Source organism: Tyto alba, unplaced genomic scaffold, assembly GCF_018691265.1.
Source record: "Tyto alba isolate M040663 unplaced genomic scaffold, T.alba_DEE_v4.0 Super-Scaffold_23, whole genome shotgun sequence".
NCBI lineage: Eukaryota > Metazoa > Chordata > Aves > Strigiformes > Tytonidae > Tyto > Tyto alba.
The window spans coordinates 10703455-10721660 of NW_024881297.1; the positions used below are offsets into that span (position 1 = coordinate 10703455).

The 18206-nt window shown below is 41.9% G+C and overlaps 1 protein-coding gene and 1 long non-coding RNA gene across 2 annotated transcripts in view; one reads left to right on the forward strand and one right to left on the reverse strand.

Moving 5' to 3' along the window:
* LOC104364419 (hedgehog interacting protein) overlaps positions 1 to 151 on the reverse strand; it is a 74654-nt gene extending 74503 nt beyond the window's left edge. Inside the window, exon 1 of the mRNA XM_042796931.1 lies at positions 1 to 151. This exon is cut by the window's left edge and continues 145 nt beyond it. Coding sequence (XP_042652865.1) covers positions 1 to 122 — 122 coding nt within the window. The 5' untranslated portion in view covers positions 123 to 151.
* A 712-nt stretch (positions 152 to 863) lies between these two features.
* Positions 864 to 18206, forward strand: part of LOC122153801 — a 132283-nt gene continuing 114940 nt past the window's right edge. The window contains exons 1-2 of the long non-coding RNA XR_006165682.1: positions 864 to 1090; positions 10914 to 11020. This is a non-coding gene — a long non-coding RNA (uncharacterized LOC122153801). The remainder of the gene's footprint in view (positions 1091 to 10913; positions 11021 to 18206) is intronic.

Genomic DNA, 18206 nt, shown 5'->3' on the forward strand with positions numbered 1-18206 from the left:
GGGGTCCCGTTGAGGCACCTTCTCCTCCGGGCGCCGCTCTCCCCAAACTTGGCGTCCCCTTCGAAGAAGCACAGAACCACGGCCACCAGCAGCAGCTTGAACGGCAGCATCTTGAGCATCATGCCTGAGGGAGCGTGTGAATGCACCCAAAAACGGGGAGAAAAGGGGGGTGGGGTGGGGGGGGGGCGATTGGGGGGGGATGGGGGGGGGGGGGAGAAGGAGGGGAATCCCAATGACTTTTCTTTGCACTTCGGATCAGGAAACCACCTCCCTCCCCCAGAAGGGGGAAAGTCTGGAGGAGAGCGGTGACGGTAGCCGTCAAAAAGCCTTACGGAGGGAAAGCGCTTGGGCCACCCCCGCTTCCGAAAAAGCGGTGTGGTGGCGGAAAAGCAGGAGCGGGGCGGGGGGGGAACGACGAGCCCCCGCGGCGGGAAGGAGAGGGGAGGAGGTGGTTGGTGGTGGTGGGGGATGATGCTCGGAGCCGGCGAAGTCGTGCGAAGCGGCACAGGTTTAGCAGCTGCCGCGCCGGGGCGCCGGGGCTCGGGGCGGGCCGGGCAGCGGGCGGCGGCGGCGGCCCTTCACTTGTCGTCCCATAGGAAGGAGGGGGTCCCCGAGGCGGGACGGCGGCGGCCGGGCCGGGCCGGGCGATGCCCCCCTCCGCTGCTGCCGGCGGCGGCCGCGGCTCACTAGGGCTCTCATGTTTCGCTCCCTCTTTTCTTCTTCTTTTTAAGCCGCGCGCGGGGAGGTGCTGCCACCGCGCGCCCTAGCACGTCACCCGGCCGCGCGCGCGCGCGCGCGCCCCCGCCCTCCCCCCGCCCCGGCGCGCCCGGACTCCCCCACCCATCCCCATCCTCATCCTTTTATTCAAAACCCATCCAAATTCACCACCACCACCACCCCCCGCGACCCGCCTCTGTGGCGGTTTGCCCGGGGGGTCGTGCGGCGCCCCTCGCCGCCTCGCTCTGTAGTTCCCGCCAATCCCCCTCCCCACACCACCCCTCACACCCCCCCCACGGGTGAAGCGGTGAGCCGGGGAGCTCCCCCCCCCGGTGGAGCCGCGTCGGTGCCCGGCGGAAGACGAGAGCTGGAGGTGAGGTGTGGGTCCGGCTCCCCTCAGGGCTGAGGTGCCAGCGGCGCGGCGGGAGAGAGGCCTCCTCGGCTGTGGCGCTGACACCCGTGGGCCTCCCCACCCGAGGTGCTGCCCTGGCTCCTGCGTGGCCGTGCTCCCCCCCCCCCCCATCCCCCTCCATGCCACGGAAGGTTCCAGACGCGCGGGGCAGGCGTCGACGGTCACGGCGGGAGGTGCCGTCAGCTTCCTGGTGGCTTCTTGCAGGAGCTCCGGTGGAAAAGGGAAAGGCCAAGCCAACACCGCCGAGGGGTGACGTGAATTTGGGAAGGAGAATGGTGCCAGGCCGGGGCAGAGGCTGAGGTCCCTGGGGAGGAGGTGCCGCAGAGCCCGGTGGAGGCTGGAAAGAGGGAGCTGGAACATGGCGAGGAGCTGCTGGCTTCTGCGTGTGGGGAAGAGGAAGGCGTGGCAGTCCTCAGAGGCAGCTGTAGTGCAGGTGCGGGTACGGCCGCTGACTCAGGGGTAAAGGGCAGCTGCACAAATGCAGCCCCGAGGTGGATTTACCAGGGACCTGCTGCGAATCCCTGAAATAGGGGAAAAAACGGCTTGTGCCCAAAGAGCCACCTTTAGGAGGGAGAAGGGAAACGAAGTACTGCGTGGGGCTCCTGGTGTGCCGTAGAGTTGTTTCAAGAGCAACCAGGGCCTGTTACTGTTCTCCTCATGTTTATTTTTAAGCAGAGAAAATGAGTCTCTTCAGATTTATGTTTGAACTCTTATCCTTAAACAGTCTGCACTGAACTAAATAAGAATTCGGCATGGACAAATAGCATGTCAGATAAATCATTGAGTAGACGTAAAGACTGCTTTCTCTCTCTCTAAGCCCATTTCTTGAGGGCTAGTGGTTCCTAAACACACGACCACCACTTGGCTCATCAGTGACTCTCATTTGGGTCAGCTGAAAAGCTCCCAACCGAGGCTTGAGCTACATCTGCATGAATGAGAGAGGCCTGGGGTACAGCATGGGCCCCAGCACTCCTGTTGGTGAGTGAAATGGAACCCTTGGGGTGTCAACAGCACTGGTGGTACGGTATCCTTGCATTGTAGTTTTAGAAGAAAGTACTGCTTTGCAATACCTGAATTTGTTCTGTGAGCAACCTGACTGGCAGGGGTGTAGCAATGTAGATACACGATAGCAGCTGTGCCGTCTTTACTACTCTGTGTAAATACATAGATTATTCTGAAATAAAATTGATTCTGGTATAAAGCAGAATGACAGCATCAGAATAAAGTCACATTTGTTCCCAAGCAGACTCCTTACAGACGCTTATGCTGGCAGAATTATAGTGGCAAAAGGACACAGGTAGGGGTCTGTATGTCTCTTGCCCTGTGGAGGCAGGTGCTCATACTTTTCAAGTAGATTGCATACTTCTGGCCTGCATCTCCCTTACTGGAGAGGGAAACTGGAACTCAGTGGAAAGAAGTGACTGTGGGGCAGATACCCTCTTGAAAAAACAAATGTTCAGTGAAAATTTCTTCTGAGCAGTTGTGGCCCGGTCCCTGCAGTTCCTGTCTTGCTGAAGGGGAGAGGAAGTGAGGAAAATAAATCTATATGATCAAAGTAAACCAGGTAATAGTAAATTACCTTTCTTCCTTCTTCAAGTGCTGCCTGCATAAATACCCGTTTCTATGTATACCTGTACCAGTTCTCAGAGGAGGTGAGTTTGAGGTGTATTAATTAAATAATGATTTCCCGAAATGGGATTTAGATTAAGTTGCCAAACTAAGAGTGAGCTGACAGTTTGTGAAGGTCAGTTACTACACAGAAATTTTACACAGATCTCTGATGGAGACATTTCCCAGAAATTCTGTGGAATGTACTGTTGACTTTGTATAATACAGTGCTCAAAACTTAATGCTCTGTAGTGATAGAGTGATATAAAGATGTATAAGCAAGACTTGAAGAAGGTTGAATGTTCTTTAAAACCTCTGAATATAAATTGCTGATTCTTGGAGTTTTGTGCAAGAAGACCTGATCTTATGTTCCTTTCCACACTTTAAATGTGCACGATGGCTTCTTTAACAAAGTATTTTTTTCAAGCTGATTGATACAGGTTTTTATTTATAAACCTTTTAAATAATGTAAAGTTAAGGTCAGTATTAGTATATGCCAGTTCAGAATGTCAACTTCGGGTGACTTCCAGCCTCTGATAACCAGAGATAAGGGAATACTTATGAAGTAAAAGCATATACATAGGAAATATGGTTAATAAACGCAACCTGGATTCTGTCATATGAAACTCTTTACTAGAAATGATACAACACAGTGATGCCATAAGTGAGCTGCATAAATTCTGTAATTTGTTCAGAGTATGTAGGATGCAGATGAGAATCTTTGGGTTACAATGCAGTTATGTGTGAAAAGGTTAGAATGTTTTTAAAAAGGAAACTATTGCTGCTACAGTGTTTGAATGTAGCTAGATTTTCTTCTAGTTTTGCCTAGGAGATAAATAGACTATGTTTATTTGTGCCATTATTGCATTATCCATATTATTGTCTGTATCAGGATATGTCATGGTACCTGTTTCATGTGAATTAAATATGTCAGAATACATTTCAAAGAGTGCAAGGCTGATTGTGGCATTGAACTTATTTCTCAGCTTATTTTATGTTTGTTCTCAGACAGTCATGCATATTTTGCAAGGGAATTTAATTGCACCAAGAAACCTGCTTTGAGGTCTAAAGTTAGTGAATTCCTCCATAGTCTGAACATGAGAGGAAACGTGTAGTTATGTGTAGCAGCTAGCATCAGTTTTGGGAAATAGTTATCATATGAGTTTGCAGACAGGAGCAGAAGCTGGCATCCGCTTTGATGGAAGCAAACAGTAGCATCAAATTATTCCTAAACTCCCAACAGATGTTGTCTGATGGCACACCCTTACATATTCGGGTGATTCACAGAAGAACTTCACATGTGGTCACCTCACCCTTACAGCTAAGCCCATGCAGTACAAGATGTGTCTTCTCAGCAGCAATATCAAGCTAAACTCCATCCTTCCACACCAGCAGCAAATACCTGGCATGCCATGAGGAGGAATGTTGCAGTGTCAGAGCAGGCTAGGAGACAAACCAACACTCAGCTTGGTCTACATCTGAGAAATTAGGGTATTGAAGCTACTAGTACAGGGAGATCACCCCTCTGTATCAGGGCCACTTCACTAGGTGAGGCAGGTGGACTTTGGCTCATGGAGAGTGACTCTGCTTTTGTTTTAGCTGGCATTTGAGTTGCAGTTCTGAAACACACTTTTGTATTGCCATTTATTTTGTTAAGAGAAAAAAGCTTTTTTTTTTTTTTTTTCAGAACCACTTCCTTGTCAGATGAAATGAGGGTGGAATCTCTCCATACCTCATCACCATTACACTTTTCACCAAGTCCATTGTAACTTTATATTTGTTATTTTGAGCACTCTTCCTAAACTGTGGGATGTGTTGCAAAGCCAATGATTCTGCTTTATTTCTTAGTTTCAGGCAGTTCTGCGAGAAGCAGGGCGTTGGACTCGATGATCCTTATGAGTCCCTTCCAACTTGAGATATTCTGTGATTCTGTGTTCTTGGGGTCACACCATGTCACAGACCAGTGAGAAACAGTAAGTCATGGATTCTCCACTGTAGATGCTCAAAATCAGAGTTACATTTCCAGATTCAATTCCAAAAAAAAAGCCTTTAATTTTGAATTTTATATGTTTCATTTAGAAAGGAAGGTACAAATCTTTTTAAAGTAGTCAGACAGTTCATTTACGTTACTTTGAAATGAAACTGAGCTTGAGAGTCCAAGCTCTGAGGCTTCTACCTCAGCTGTGGCTCCTGCAACTTGAAGGTCCCATCTCCCTCTTTTCTGTCAGCTGGATGGACAGAGACCCAGGAATCTGGAAATCTGGAATGAGGACTTGGGCAGGAATCTCAAGGTTTGGCAGTCTGGGCTCCTGTGCTTCTGGCTTTTTTTGGGTGAAAGCCCGACTGCCCTGAGAGTCCCATTAGAAGTGCAGTTGAGAGTTTTTTCTGGCTCTCTGCTGCATCACTGGGGCTAGGGTTCCTGTGGCTTCAAGGCAGAGAACTGGAATATCAGGAAACCCTGACTCTGGGACAGTCTTTATGGCAGGAGTTCCCCACAGCTGTGAACTCTGCAAGTCCATTTGCTGTAGCTCCTCTGGTAATGAAGAAGGAAAACTGCTGGAATGGTTTTATTAAAGCATCTTGTGGTTAGTCGGGAGTTTATAAAACCATTATATTTTTGCTTATATTTCTGTTTGTGATGTAACAGCATTTTTTCAGTTTGGTCAGAACATTTCTGGTTGGTTCTATCCACCATATACTATAGCCCACATCATTTCATGGGGTTGAGAATAACATGTTGCTTGTCTTTGCATACCACAAATACGAGGTGTGAAAGCTGGTATAACATGAATGAACAGGACTTGTTAGGATATTTTTTTTATGGGAAAATAGGTGCCCAGACAGTCACAGACATGTTTTTAGGGTATGTCTTTACCACAGAGTTCCCCATGGCTCTTAGAAATCCTCTAAACCAGCTGAAGCCACCTGGACCATTTGGGACTGTAAACTAATGCGTCTACTCTCTCAACATGACTTCAAAAAAACCTGAGTCCCGCCTGGGTACAAAAGCGTTATTGGGCTGATGTTAACTCCACTTGATTGGCCCGTCAGGGAATATGAACTACAGATTATTTTAGCACATCACGTCAGCTGCTAACACAAACCTTCAATTACGTGTGTTCAATTTTGCAACATAGGCTAGGCTAACTAGAAGGCAGATAAAGCAAACCATTTTGTGAGGGGAATGAAGACTCAAGAGGCCCTCTTGCCTATGGTCTGCATACTTCCCCTACCTGCTGTAATTCACCTCAGCAGCGGGTCTCTATTTATGTATGTTACAAAGAGACAAAGGAAGCTGCTGTGGGAAAATCTTTCTTTCCTGTCAGGGACTGTAGTAATCCCACTGCCTGCTGCAGTTTGCCAGCCACGTGTATCCCTTGCTCCAGTGTTTGAAGTATCCTTAACTTGCTGTAGGAACAATTTGTCTAAGATGTCATCAAAGAAACTCTGAAATGCTTGTAATAGTTATCAGTGGAATAAAGGTCTTTCTGAATAAGTGATATTGTGCATGCCAGGACTAAATAATGGGCCGAAATATTTGTGCCTAGTGTTCTTCGTTGCCTGCTAAGTGTGGGGATGGAAACTGTAGCCCAGCAGCGTTAAAACTAAGCGGTCAGGAAGCTCTGCTCTGATCTGCTCAATGACTGGGATGTCAGGATTCCACAGATTTTTTCTGTGTTGACACAGTGCATGTGCATTTCACTCCTATAAATACATCAGTGTGAGTCAAATCATATTTGATATAGCAGCTTTGGGAAATTCTTCATAGTAGCTTTCATACAATATATGCTAAGGCACCACGTACAGCATTGCTGCACATAGAGCATATATAGGTTGTATTAATTGTTTTATTTGAGGCTACTTTCCAACCAGTAACAAAACTTTTCTCCCACAGGTGAAAATGATGATGCAGTCAGCAACCACTGTCATATATTTTCCTACAACAATGTGTGTCTAATTCATACGTGTAATGTAGCTTTCAGAAAGATGCATCTAACTCAGTAGCATCATTTATCTTTCAGAAAGTAGGGAGTTCATCTCAAATAGGTATGCCCCTCGACACATTGTTTTCAGAACTGCTGAATGCCCTGGCATATGGAGGAAAGTACCAGTGTACCTAACAGTCATTCTCAGGCACATGCTAACAGCATGCTGCGTGCTGAAAACCAGTCGTTTGGGCCTGTGTTAAATGACTTCAGAGTGATGCTGAAAGCTGCCTTGCGTTTCTGGCATCACGCATGTATCTGCAGGCTCATGGGCACTTCTGTGGTGTCTTCTCTGTGCCAGTGTAATGCACACGTAGCACCATCTCTTTGAGGTGTCCGTTAGCCTCCACTGACCTGCAGTTACAAATTTTACCCTAGTAACTTCCTTCTATCTTGCTTCCCTGAAGGGGCATTGGGAGCATTGCGTTAGCAGCCTAAATCCTGACCGAATGAGATCAGTCTGGAGAGGATTAAAGCTATAGTCCGAGTGCCAGTCATGCAAAGAAAAACTTGGAAGAAGCAGGTGATTTTGTAAACAGCTAATTCTTACAGAGGCTGTTCTTTGGGACCCCGTTATTGAAGTGACTGAGTTTGGCCTACTCACCCTCCTTCACACTTCTGTGGTGCACAGCAAATTTCCAGCGTGTGGATCTTAGATTGTTTACAATAGCCAACCTTTAACTAAAAAACAGTGCTCAACTCCACCGTAATTAAAATGGGATATAGACACCAGTTTGGCTAGGAGTTTAGGATGCAGTCATAAGGCCACTTTATCTGCATGGAGCAGTCAAACCATTGGGTTTTGGGACTCCCCAGTTCCGCAGGCCGATAATATTTTGCCAGGGACGTGGTCTTCAAAGACAGATTGTACCGTGTCCGTTCCTCTCAACCTTGAGATGAAGAGTCCATTAACTTTGGTGAGAAATAAATCTAAGTAGGTGGTAGGTTCACACACAGGTGGCAATGTGTGAATCATTTCTTTCATTTGACTGTAAGATGTTTGAACAAAGAAGATCCTTGGATAAAGATGTAAACTGATGTGGATGCCAGATGAACTTTGACTGAACTTAAGGCTGAACCATATTTTAGAAAATAAATAAATAACCCAGGATAAGGAGGCACAATAGCAGATGCTGGGACCATCTGTTCCTGGACAGCTCTAATAGAAAACTTCTTCTGGTCTATTGTATGTTTCCCCACTAGTAGTAGCATTTTCCCTGTGAATGTGGTCTGCCTGTGGTGAGATACGAACAATGATGGCCCTGATCTCCAGGTGAGCTCTCCTCAATCCCAGAAGCTTTATATGCAGCCTGGCTTCTACAGCATTTGAAATTCTGTGTGTAATCAAGGGATGGAGTTAAGCACTCCTTTCTAACCTGAAGGCATGTATTACAATCACTATCAAATGAACTTTGAGGATGAGCTGTACTGCTCCACGTAATTTGTTACAGATGTGAGGGAATCCCAAATTTCCCAAGGAATGGTCACTGCAGGCTAGATGTTGTGTGAGTGAGGCAAACAGACTGCACTTAACCCTCACTGCAGAGGTTCGGATCTGGTACTGGCAAAACCATGATTTGAAGTGGTCACGATTCCAGCATTTTAACCTTTTCTACTCCCCATATAATTTTTTAGTGTAGGGCCTAAATGATTATTTAAAACAGGAATCATGTCGTTCCAGGGATGGTACAAAGTTACAGATAACTTTCTGTCTGGGACAGGATTAGTAGGTGTAGGTCACCGCTCACATATGATACAGCGATCAATGGATTAAGGTTCGCATCCATAAAGGACGATAATCAGGATCAATTTTTCAGAGCCATCCACTGGAATAATGATATATAATGGTTTTTAATATGGAAATACATTGTTTGCAGGACAATATGTATATCATGGACTTGTTGAATTTTCCTAGCAAATCAGTCAGGTATGGGTGGGAGTCAAATGAGTTTCTAGTGCCATTCAACATTTTTTTGGAAACTTGGGGCAGTTGGTTGTTCATGGGGAAATACTTTGTTCCAGCAGTCATTTTTTTCTAATATAAAGTCTGAGGTGCTAGCACTGTACTTTCAGTGGAACTGTTTATGATAAACTTAACTGGATATATGTAATGGGGGAAGGCCCTGAGGACACTAAAATCTTGTGCCTCTGGCAGCTTGAAGGAGCAGAGGGACTGTGTGGGCTGTTCTCTCTGGACCTATGGTTTTCTATATAACCTCACACCGAATGTTCTGTTCTTCTGGGAGGCTTGGGTATCGCTCCACCAAGCATGGCTTTCCAAAGGGTTTGAACTTTAACACCAAGGGCACTTGTATGTCTCAGGAGTAGGTAATCTGTACAGACAAAACTTTGGGAAACACTTCTAAGTGACAGCTGTATGTTCCCTGCGAGTGCTGTTGTACCAAGAAATCAGTGAACTAGTCTGGAAGTCTGCAGAATTAAATTGTTTTGACAGAGCTGAGTGGACAGGTAATAATAATTCTAAAGTTTCCAGTGTTTTTGTGTAGGAGACAGTTTTAAAAAGTTTTCATAATAATTTTTAACATGATGTCAAAAATACAATTTCAGGCAGATAACAGTAATTAGGAGTTATTTATCTTTCTGGTTTCCTACAGGGAGGGAGTCATACAGGACGCAAATAGGACACTTAGAAAAAGAACTTGATGTGGAAACAGTCCTGTGCTTCTCTCCTTTCTTACTGATCCTTAATTTATAGGTTTCTCAAATAGAATTCCATACTGTATCTTGGGATCCACTTACCTACAGCCATTAGGATGAAGTGGAATTCTGAAAAGATGTAATATTTAAATCGTTAGTTATGATTTTTTACATCCTTTCTCAAAGGAGGCAGCAATTCATCCATTATTGAGTAGAGCTAAGTACAGATCCTTTTATTTGAGGAAAATAAAAATTTATTAATAAAAGGAAAATGAGGCTAGCACTGAAAAATATAAAAAAAATGAATAAGAATTAATGATAAAATAGAGAAGGATAAGTGAATAATGAAGTCAGAGTTCTTTCAGATATGTTTTATCCTCTCCTTTGTGGCTTGATCTAGAGCCCACTGAACGGGTTCCTGTAAATTTATCAGTTCTTTCTTGATCACCCCCATATTGTGTACATCCTTCTAGCCTGGGCCTGAACTTCAGCATTACAACACCTTGATACTTTATTTCTTATGAGTGCAAAGATGTTAGCTAGTTACATATACAATAGCTGTTTACTTATGTACATATGTTTGGTTTTATACTTACGTTATTAATATTACATGAATATGGAATATTTTCAATCATGCATTAATAGGACAATCAAATTGGTTCACATACCACTTAACTTTTGAAAAATCAAGGAAGCCATGGTTTCTGGTAAGCTCTGAAACAGAACCATTGCAATGTATTCTGATTCTTATTTGAGAAAACATTTATTTTTAAAATCTTTCTTAGAGAAAGATATCCATTTCAGTTACCTTACTTGTACAATGCACCACAATACTTACGTGTTTGTTTGAGGAGTATTGTGAAAATGCAAAGCACTTCATGAGTGCTAAGTACTGTTTATATTAGAAAATTTTTCTTGCATTCACAAACTATCTAAAATCTTCTTGGTAAATTATTTAACCAGACTGTGCTGGAGCTTTCTATAGTGTTTAAATAAGAATAATGTTCTATTCCTTCATTTGGCATGTAAGCTATAGTCATTGTGTATGGCAGTCCACAAACTAGAAGAGAACTGTAGCAGTGCAGTTTATATTATTAAATCCTTATATGTGATAAACATGCATTTTTCATTGGTATCAAGTGCTCTGAATAACTGTTTTAACAGAAAGCAACAAAAATGGACAGCTCTTACACTTTGTCATATAGGTTTAGTGCTTTATGAGTCTACATATTCATAAATATTATGGAATATTTATTATTGACCTGATGGAAAAGACCTGAGGTACCATTGGATCAATATATGTCAGAAGCGTGTGAATTCTCAAATATTCCTGCTCAAGTGAATGATAAATCTTCATAGTTACAGTTTTACATTTTCAAAATGCATAAAATATTCTGGAGCTGCGATTTCTTGAATTTGCTTTGCTTGTGGAAATACAGCTTCACAAAGAGCCGTATTGGTTGATTCTATGATTTTGTTTACATATCTTTAGAAAGGAGACAATTGGAAATGATGATATCACTGTTTTACAGGTAGCCAACACCCTTGGCTGTGGGAATTTTGGCTGAGATGGCAAGGAGTGCTGCAACCCAAGTGTGGTTCTACCGCCAACTCCATCGATGTTTCATACTGAGAATGGGTAATTAGTTTTCACTAAAAAAACTTTAGTTGACACTAAAAAATACAGGTATTGCTCCAAAACACTATTTGCAGGACCTATATTGAGTTTCTGGTACAATGTGCATCAGAATTAATTTTATTTTCACATGGTGGCATGGGTAAAACAGTGTCTGAATTACCTAGCTTTTGACAAATTACTGACTACAGTAATGATACTGGAATGAGACACATAATGAAATAGAAACCTGAATACAATTATATTATGAGCCTTTATTATTTCAGTTAGTTTAATATATCTCTAGTCTTTTAAGTCCTTTGAAAGTGAATTTTCCATGTGTATTTTACATGTATTTATATGTTGCCCTGCTCACAGTCCATTACTTCTCTAAGAGATTCTAAATTTCTAAGTTACAAATTGACCAATTCTAAGCTTTTGAAGTGTCCATGATCTAACAATTAAAGAAGTAAAAATAACTGAGCTTCGTTAAAATCAGTAGCACATTTGCTAAAACCTGTAGCAGAGGCAGATTTTTGTTCTTGCTGTCTGAGGCACAGAAATTCTGTGCTGGGACTTTCTGTGATCCCCTTCTGGCCACATTCAAGACGCACTCAGAGAAGAGGAAGCTCATCACATGTTTGAAACTGTCATGTATCTGTTGATTGCAGTTATGATAATTGCTACTACCTAAGAATATGCGCCAAGGTCTTTCTGTAAAGGCCCTTCTGTGTTTTCTTGAAAGACAAAAAAAAGTACAGAACAACAACAAAATTCCTTGTGCTCTATCTTGTGCATTATCATTTTTAGAATATTAAAGTGCAGTGGAACTTTAGTAGCAAAAGAAGGGAAGGTGGCCTACCAACTAAAGCAAGATGCAGTTTCTACCCACCATCTTAGTTGGTCTTATGATGTCCTCTGTCCTAATCAACCTCTCTTGTATTGAATTACTGTCTTCTCCTTATTACTTTAAATTCCAAATCTAGAAATATTGTTAGTACTCATAAGACAGGGTGAACCAGAAAAATGTAGTATCATTTTCAGATTGTGCTTGTAGCATTGGGGCTTAAAAAAAAAAAAAAAAAACAAAAAAAAAAAACAAAAAAGAAATCTAGTGTTCGTTCACCTGAAAACTTAAGAGCTATGGGACACAAGCACAGTCACTGAGAGAGCATTCTATGGTGTTATGGTGTCACTTCAGAGACAGCCACCTAAAAAAGTGCTGACTTGGAGGTGCTATGGAAATACCTCAGATTCTTACTGTGTTGATGCCCTTAACTGTAGGGAAAGTTCACCAAATCCAAAGAACTCTGAAGTGATGTTTTTCCAGTTTGCTGTCCTGGATGCTTCACATTCCGTGTGTCCTGCAGGAAAGGAATATCTGGAATATCTCATTTGTTGTTGTTATTGTTGTTTCCCTCCTCTCCCCCCCCCCACTCCCCAGAACCAAGTGTTATCCAGTGGAATTCACCTTGCAGAACAGGATGACTCTCTAAGGCTTCCAGTCTGCTGCATAAACATGTGCTACATATGTTGTTTTGGTTAGCAGTTCAAGTATTCTAGCAAGTCCTACTTAATAGTCTATCTGATAAGGCTTGATTGTGCTTCAGTGTGTTTAAATTTTTTGGGGGACTGTTTAGATAACAGAAGTGCTCCAGTTGCCCGCATTTGTGTAAAACTCAAAAATTAGAAAACACAGCTTTTAGTGTCTCAAGGTCTCAGATGAGTGAAATACCAAAAGGAACTGCATATTGGAATATTCTACTCAATATCTCAACATTAGCTTACATGATATACTCTGTAAATAATGTCTGTACCTTATTTTCTGTATTACGTTGGTGTGAGTGTTAAACAGAATGGTCAGAAAGCAGTTTCATGGCTCTTTTACAGTAACAGAACCTGCAGAAGGAAAAGGTCACATGTAAATCATCTAGGTTTTATCTTGGCAATAGAGGATTGTGCCCTGTATTTTTTGAGAGATTCTTCTGATTTTTCCAGCTTTAAACAGTATTATCCAATTGTAGGTGGTGCTATTTCTCTTTGGCATTATGTTTCCATTAAATAATGTATATTGAAAATAATGTGTCCTCACAGATCAACATCATCTTATATCCACCTGGAAAAAAATTTTGCATGAAATCTTAAGAACCAATCCTGGATAACTAGGAAAGTATTGTTGTTATTATATGCAATAACTTTCTCTCTGATCTAGTTGCTCAAGTTTATAAAGTACAAATGATAGAATACAAACTTCCATTATGTACTTGGCCTGAGTCTTACTGCCTCAAAGCTATTACTTAAAGGGAAAAAAAAATCAAGCTGCAGACCATAGCTGCTGCGACAAATAAGGAATTCCAAAGGAGTTACAGGAACCTTGTTAAAGTTAACATGTTATCCTTCAAAATTCCATTCTTCTGGACACATTCCTTTACCTCACATTGAAGATGTCCATGTGTGGTTCTAGTGATAGTGTTGTTGTAGCTGTGGTGGTTTAGGGTTTTTTGTTTAAATACAGCTCTTCATTTCTCTTCTGCCCTGGCATTATTTTCACTATTCCCAGAGTTTTTACTTAAATTCATCATTTTGATAATTTTAGCTGGACAATTCTATTTCATGTACTTATGGCACTTCATGTGAAACAGTTCTGCCTTCATTTCCTGTTTATTTTTAGTTGCTAATTTTCAGACTTTTTCCATCCCCTTGGGTTTTTTAAAATCCTGTTTGGTACAAACCAGGGTGGTCCAACTGGCAGCCCAAGGAACAGTTCCATCTGGCCTGCTGCATTTGCCAAGGAGGAGCTAGGAAATGCCTGTAAGGGCACGCACTGCCCTCACAAGCAAATGTTACCTATTGCTCAGATACATACCCATGCTTAAAGCCCAACTGTTGTGCCATGTCCACCCAGAAAAAAGATATTGGCACTAGACATCCCTTTTCCTGAGCATAGCCAGGTGTCTAGAGGGGCTAGTTGTGCTTTCAAAACAATCTTCAAAGAGGATGCTACAAGTGGAAGCTAGCACCTGGCCTAAAAAAAAAGCTAGGCCACTGTTGTTTTTCCTGGTTAGACTGATAAATTAATAGACAGAGTGACAGGAAAACTGTGCTTGAGCCCTGGAACGGTTGGAGCTAATTAGAATTCTAATATCAACTTCAACAAAGCTGATGTTATTAATTCATGGTATCATTGCTGGCTTTGCATCTGACTTTCGTAAGTGCCCTCTGTGAAGTCACTATATCTTTTTCCCTTACACAAGATGAGTTTAATGATAATAACCAAGCACTGTTCATTGAAAGCACTGTAAGAACCAACTATATTTTGTCAGATTGACAATATAATTTTGACGGATTTCATTTGGCTACTTTGCAGTTTTCTCTTTGTTGGAGAATATCCTACCTTCAGATGCACAGGGGTACCTCACTTGAAATCAGTGCATGTGCCAACATGCAATTCCTCATGAGAAATTATCTCAAAAGCTGAATTTATCCCATATACTCCATTATGTTGTACAATAATATCCATTCTGTAGCAAAAGGAGCCCAACTAAGCATGAGGTCTAACCAGTGCCTCATAAAACAATAATATCCAATCTTTTGATGTGTATTCCATTTCCATTAAAAATATTTATAATGTTTAGCAGGAATGAGGCAGACTGCAGCTTGGCAAAAGCCTGAAATAAGCAATCAGTAGCAATATACCCAAATGCATGTTTACTGTTACCATATATCATGATGTGATGACAGCAGTGCTCTGCTAGCTTTACTATCCTTGTTCAATATAATGTACCACATAGCTATCAAAGAGCATATAGTAGAAAAACCCCACCATAATACAACATCTTAGCTTTGTGCTAATGCCTTTTAGAATCCTGCTTACCTTTTTAATTGTAAAGAAACACCAGGTTAATGTTCATAACTTACAACCCCTTTCCTCTTTAGGTTATACAGAAGCACAACTGCTCTATTCACTCTGTGCTCGTTTATTTTAAAATTTCTTCTGTTTATTGTCCTAGACCCTCTACTCTGTTTTTTAGTGTTCCCCATTATACTGTGCATCTCCAATTTTGGTTAAAAACACCCCTTATTTCTGATACAGATCATCTCCCCAGGGCTTTTTTTTTGGTCTTGATTAATATCCTTTGTTTTCTGTCTCCTCTTTGTCTGTTCTTTCTTACTGTCTAGTCCTTATGCTATCTATAGCTATGATGTTTTCCACAAGTCTTTCTTTCATTTTCCTTCTTTTCCCCTTTCATGATCAGCTCTTTATTTCACACTGATCTACCCCGTCTTCTTTTAGTGTTCTTCTCCCCTCCCCAGTTTTCTCCCCATATCCTTCAGTTTGTCTTTTCCCATTTCTTTCTGATCTGTTCACGTTACTGCACTATCCTACACCCCTCTTTGTTTTCCTTTCTTTTCCTTAGTGTTGTCTTACATCTGGGATATGAGTGATGATGACAGAAGAGAGGAAGGGGAGACAACAGCTGAAGGAATTAAGACATAGGCTAACTTTCAGAAAAAAACTTTTGCTCAGGAATAAATAATTGAATGGAAGCATCAAACAGGAACAGCAACAAAAAAGCCTGATTATTTAGGGCTAGTTATTCCTTAGCAAAACTGAATTTTACTTGAAAATTGCAGTCAGCAGTGTGACAGCATACTTAAAAATAGATAAAGCTTAAGTAAAGGCAAAACATAATTATAGTTATTAAATATACTTATTAAACAGTTGTAGGATGCAGGTCTCTGGAAATGTTCATGGAGAAAGAAATGTCACTGGAGGATAAGGAGATGCTAGTAAATGCAATAAATACGGAAGTAAGATGAGGAAACTATGCAGTCATACCTGAAGTATGAAAAGATGGTGAATCAGAGGCAATAAAGACCTGCATCAAGTATTTGGAGCAGGTTTAAAACCAGAAAAAGTAGCACAGAACTGAGAACAAGCAGTTGTTATTCTGTTATACAAGATGGAAAAAACAGGAGTAGTGGAAATGGCAGCAGAACCAGTTTACTGAGGATACCAGACACACACTATTCATTAAAGTAATTTCAAGCAGGATGCAAAACTTTCTGGATAAGACAATGAAGTGTTAGGAAGCCAAAAGGTTTGAAAGAGGATATGGCTCATACTGACTATATTCTTCTTGTTTGGATGGCAGAAAGTGCTCAACTAGCAGAATTTGAGTCATAGTTACATCTTGGACAGTAGTTTGTCAAAATTTTTACATTTTATTGATGATAGTATCCAAAGTTTTTGCCTAGATTTTGCTGCTTGTATTTGTTTTCTAACAGAATTTTTTTCTCAGGGTTGTTACCCTGATTTAGTGAAATCACAGGCACAGGCAGAATCTAGTTGGTCACTGGCATAACTGGAGTAACAGTCCTATAAAAATGTCACAAGCCTTTCAATTGTAATATGTACAAGGACTCAATTTCCAAAATAAAAGATCATTTTAGTACCTTTGTCAACATTTCTAAAATGTTAGTCACCCCTCATTGACTATCAAAGATTATGATTATGTGGTGTGTATTATAACAGTATATTGCTTGCTGAAAACCTAATAGTAGTACCAATGAATCCTCTGCCATTTTCTAGCACTGTGAATATTTGGATAGCATAACCTTTGTGGCCAGAACTTTTTTATGCTTGAAAGTCACATTTCCTGGAAGTATTATGCTAGGGAATGATATTACACACCTGAGTACCATGAGTTTTGTTAAATTAAAGTGAAGGAAGCTTGTTCTTAACTAAAACGTCCTTGCACACCCTAATAAGGTATGCAACATTTTACAGAAATTAGATTTAGAGATGGCCAACATGGCTTCGCCAATGGCAAGTCTTCACCAAGGGCAAATTGTGCGTGATTAATCTTGTGGCCTTCAACAATGGAGTAACTGCATTAGTGGACAAGGGAAGAGCTATCAATGTCATCTTTCTGGACTTCTGTAAGGCCTTTGACATAGTGCCCCCCAACATTCTTGCCTCTAAATTGGAGAGATCCGGGTCTGATGGATGGACTATTAAGTGGATAAGGAATTGGCTGGCTGCATCTAGAGAGTTACCGTTGATGGCTCAATGTCCAGATGGAAACCATCAGCGAGTGGTGTCCCTCAAGGGTCTGTACTGGGGTCAGTACTGTTTAATATCTTCATTAATGACATAGATAGGGTGATTGAGTGCGTCCTCAGCAAGTTTGTGGGTGACAGCAAGCTAAGTGGTGCAGTTGATATGCTAGAGGGAAAGGATGCCCTCCAGAGGGACTTTGTCATACCTGAGGATTGGACCCATATGAACCTCATGAAGTTCAACAAACCCACGTGCAAGGTCCTGCCCCTGGGTTGGGGCAGTCTCCAGTATCAGTACAGGCTGGGTGATGAACTGATTGAGAGCCACCCTGCAGAGAAGGACTTGGGGATACCAGTGGATGAAAAATGGGATATGAGCCTGTAAGATAATGGGCCTATAAGAAAGACAGAGAGAAACTTTTAACCAGGGCCTGTAGTGACAGGATGAGCGGTTAATGGTTTTAAACTGAAAGAAGGTAGATTTAGATTGGATGTACTGAAGAAATTAGTTACAGTGAGGGTGCTGAGATACTGGCCCAGGTTGCCCAGAGAAGTTGTGGCTGCCCCTCCCTGGAAGCGTTCAAGGCCAGGCTGGATGGGGCTGGGAGCACCCTGGGCTGGGGGAAGGGGGCCCTGCCCATGGCAGAGGGGGGGTGGAACTAGATGATCTTTAAGGTCATTTCCAACCCAAACCATTCTATGATTCTGTAATCCCATTAGTAAGAGTATTCTAGCACAGGATAACAAGAAAGGGGATGAATGCCTGATAAATTCTACATGTAACGGTGATTTCTAGGCTGCTAACTTGTTCCTGAAAAACAATTCAAACAACCTCTTCCCAACTTTGAAAACATTTTTCAGGGCTGGGTGATGTTTAAAAGGTCCCTTCCAACCCAAACCAGTCTGTGATTCTGTGAAAACCAAACTTAGAGACAAAGACAGATAGGAAGGAAGACATCACAAAGTACTGTAGTCTATGCTCATTGTGTCCATGGGGGTTTACACATAGAGAACAAAGAGTAAGAAATGTTTTATATGCTAGCTGTTTTCAACTATTGTCTCAAGGAAGAGAAATATAAAATAGATAAAAATTTTTTCTTTATTAAAAAACAAAGGAACATATTATCTGGAAAAAGATTGCATATTA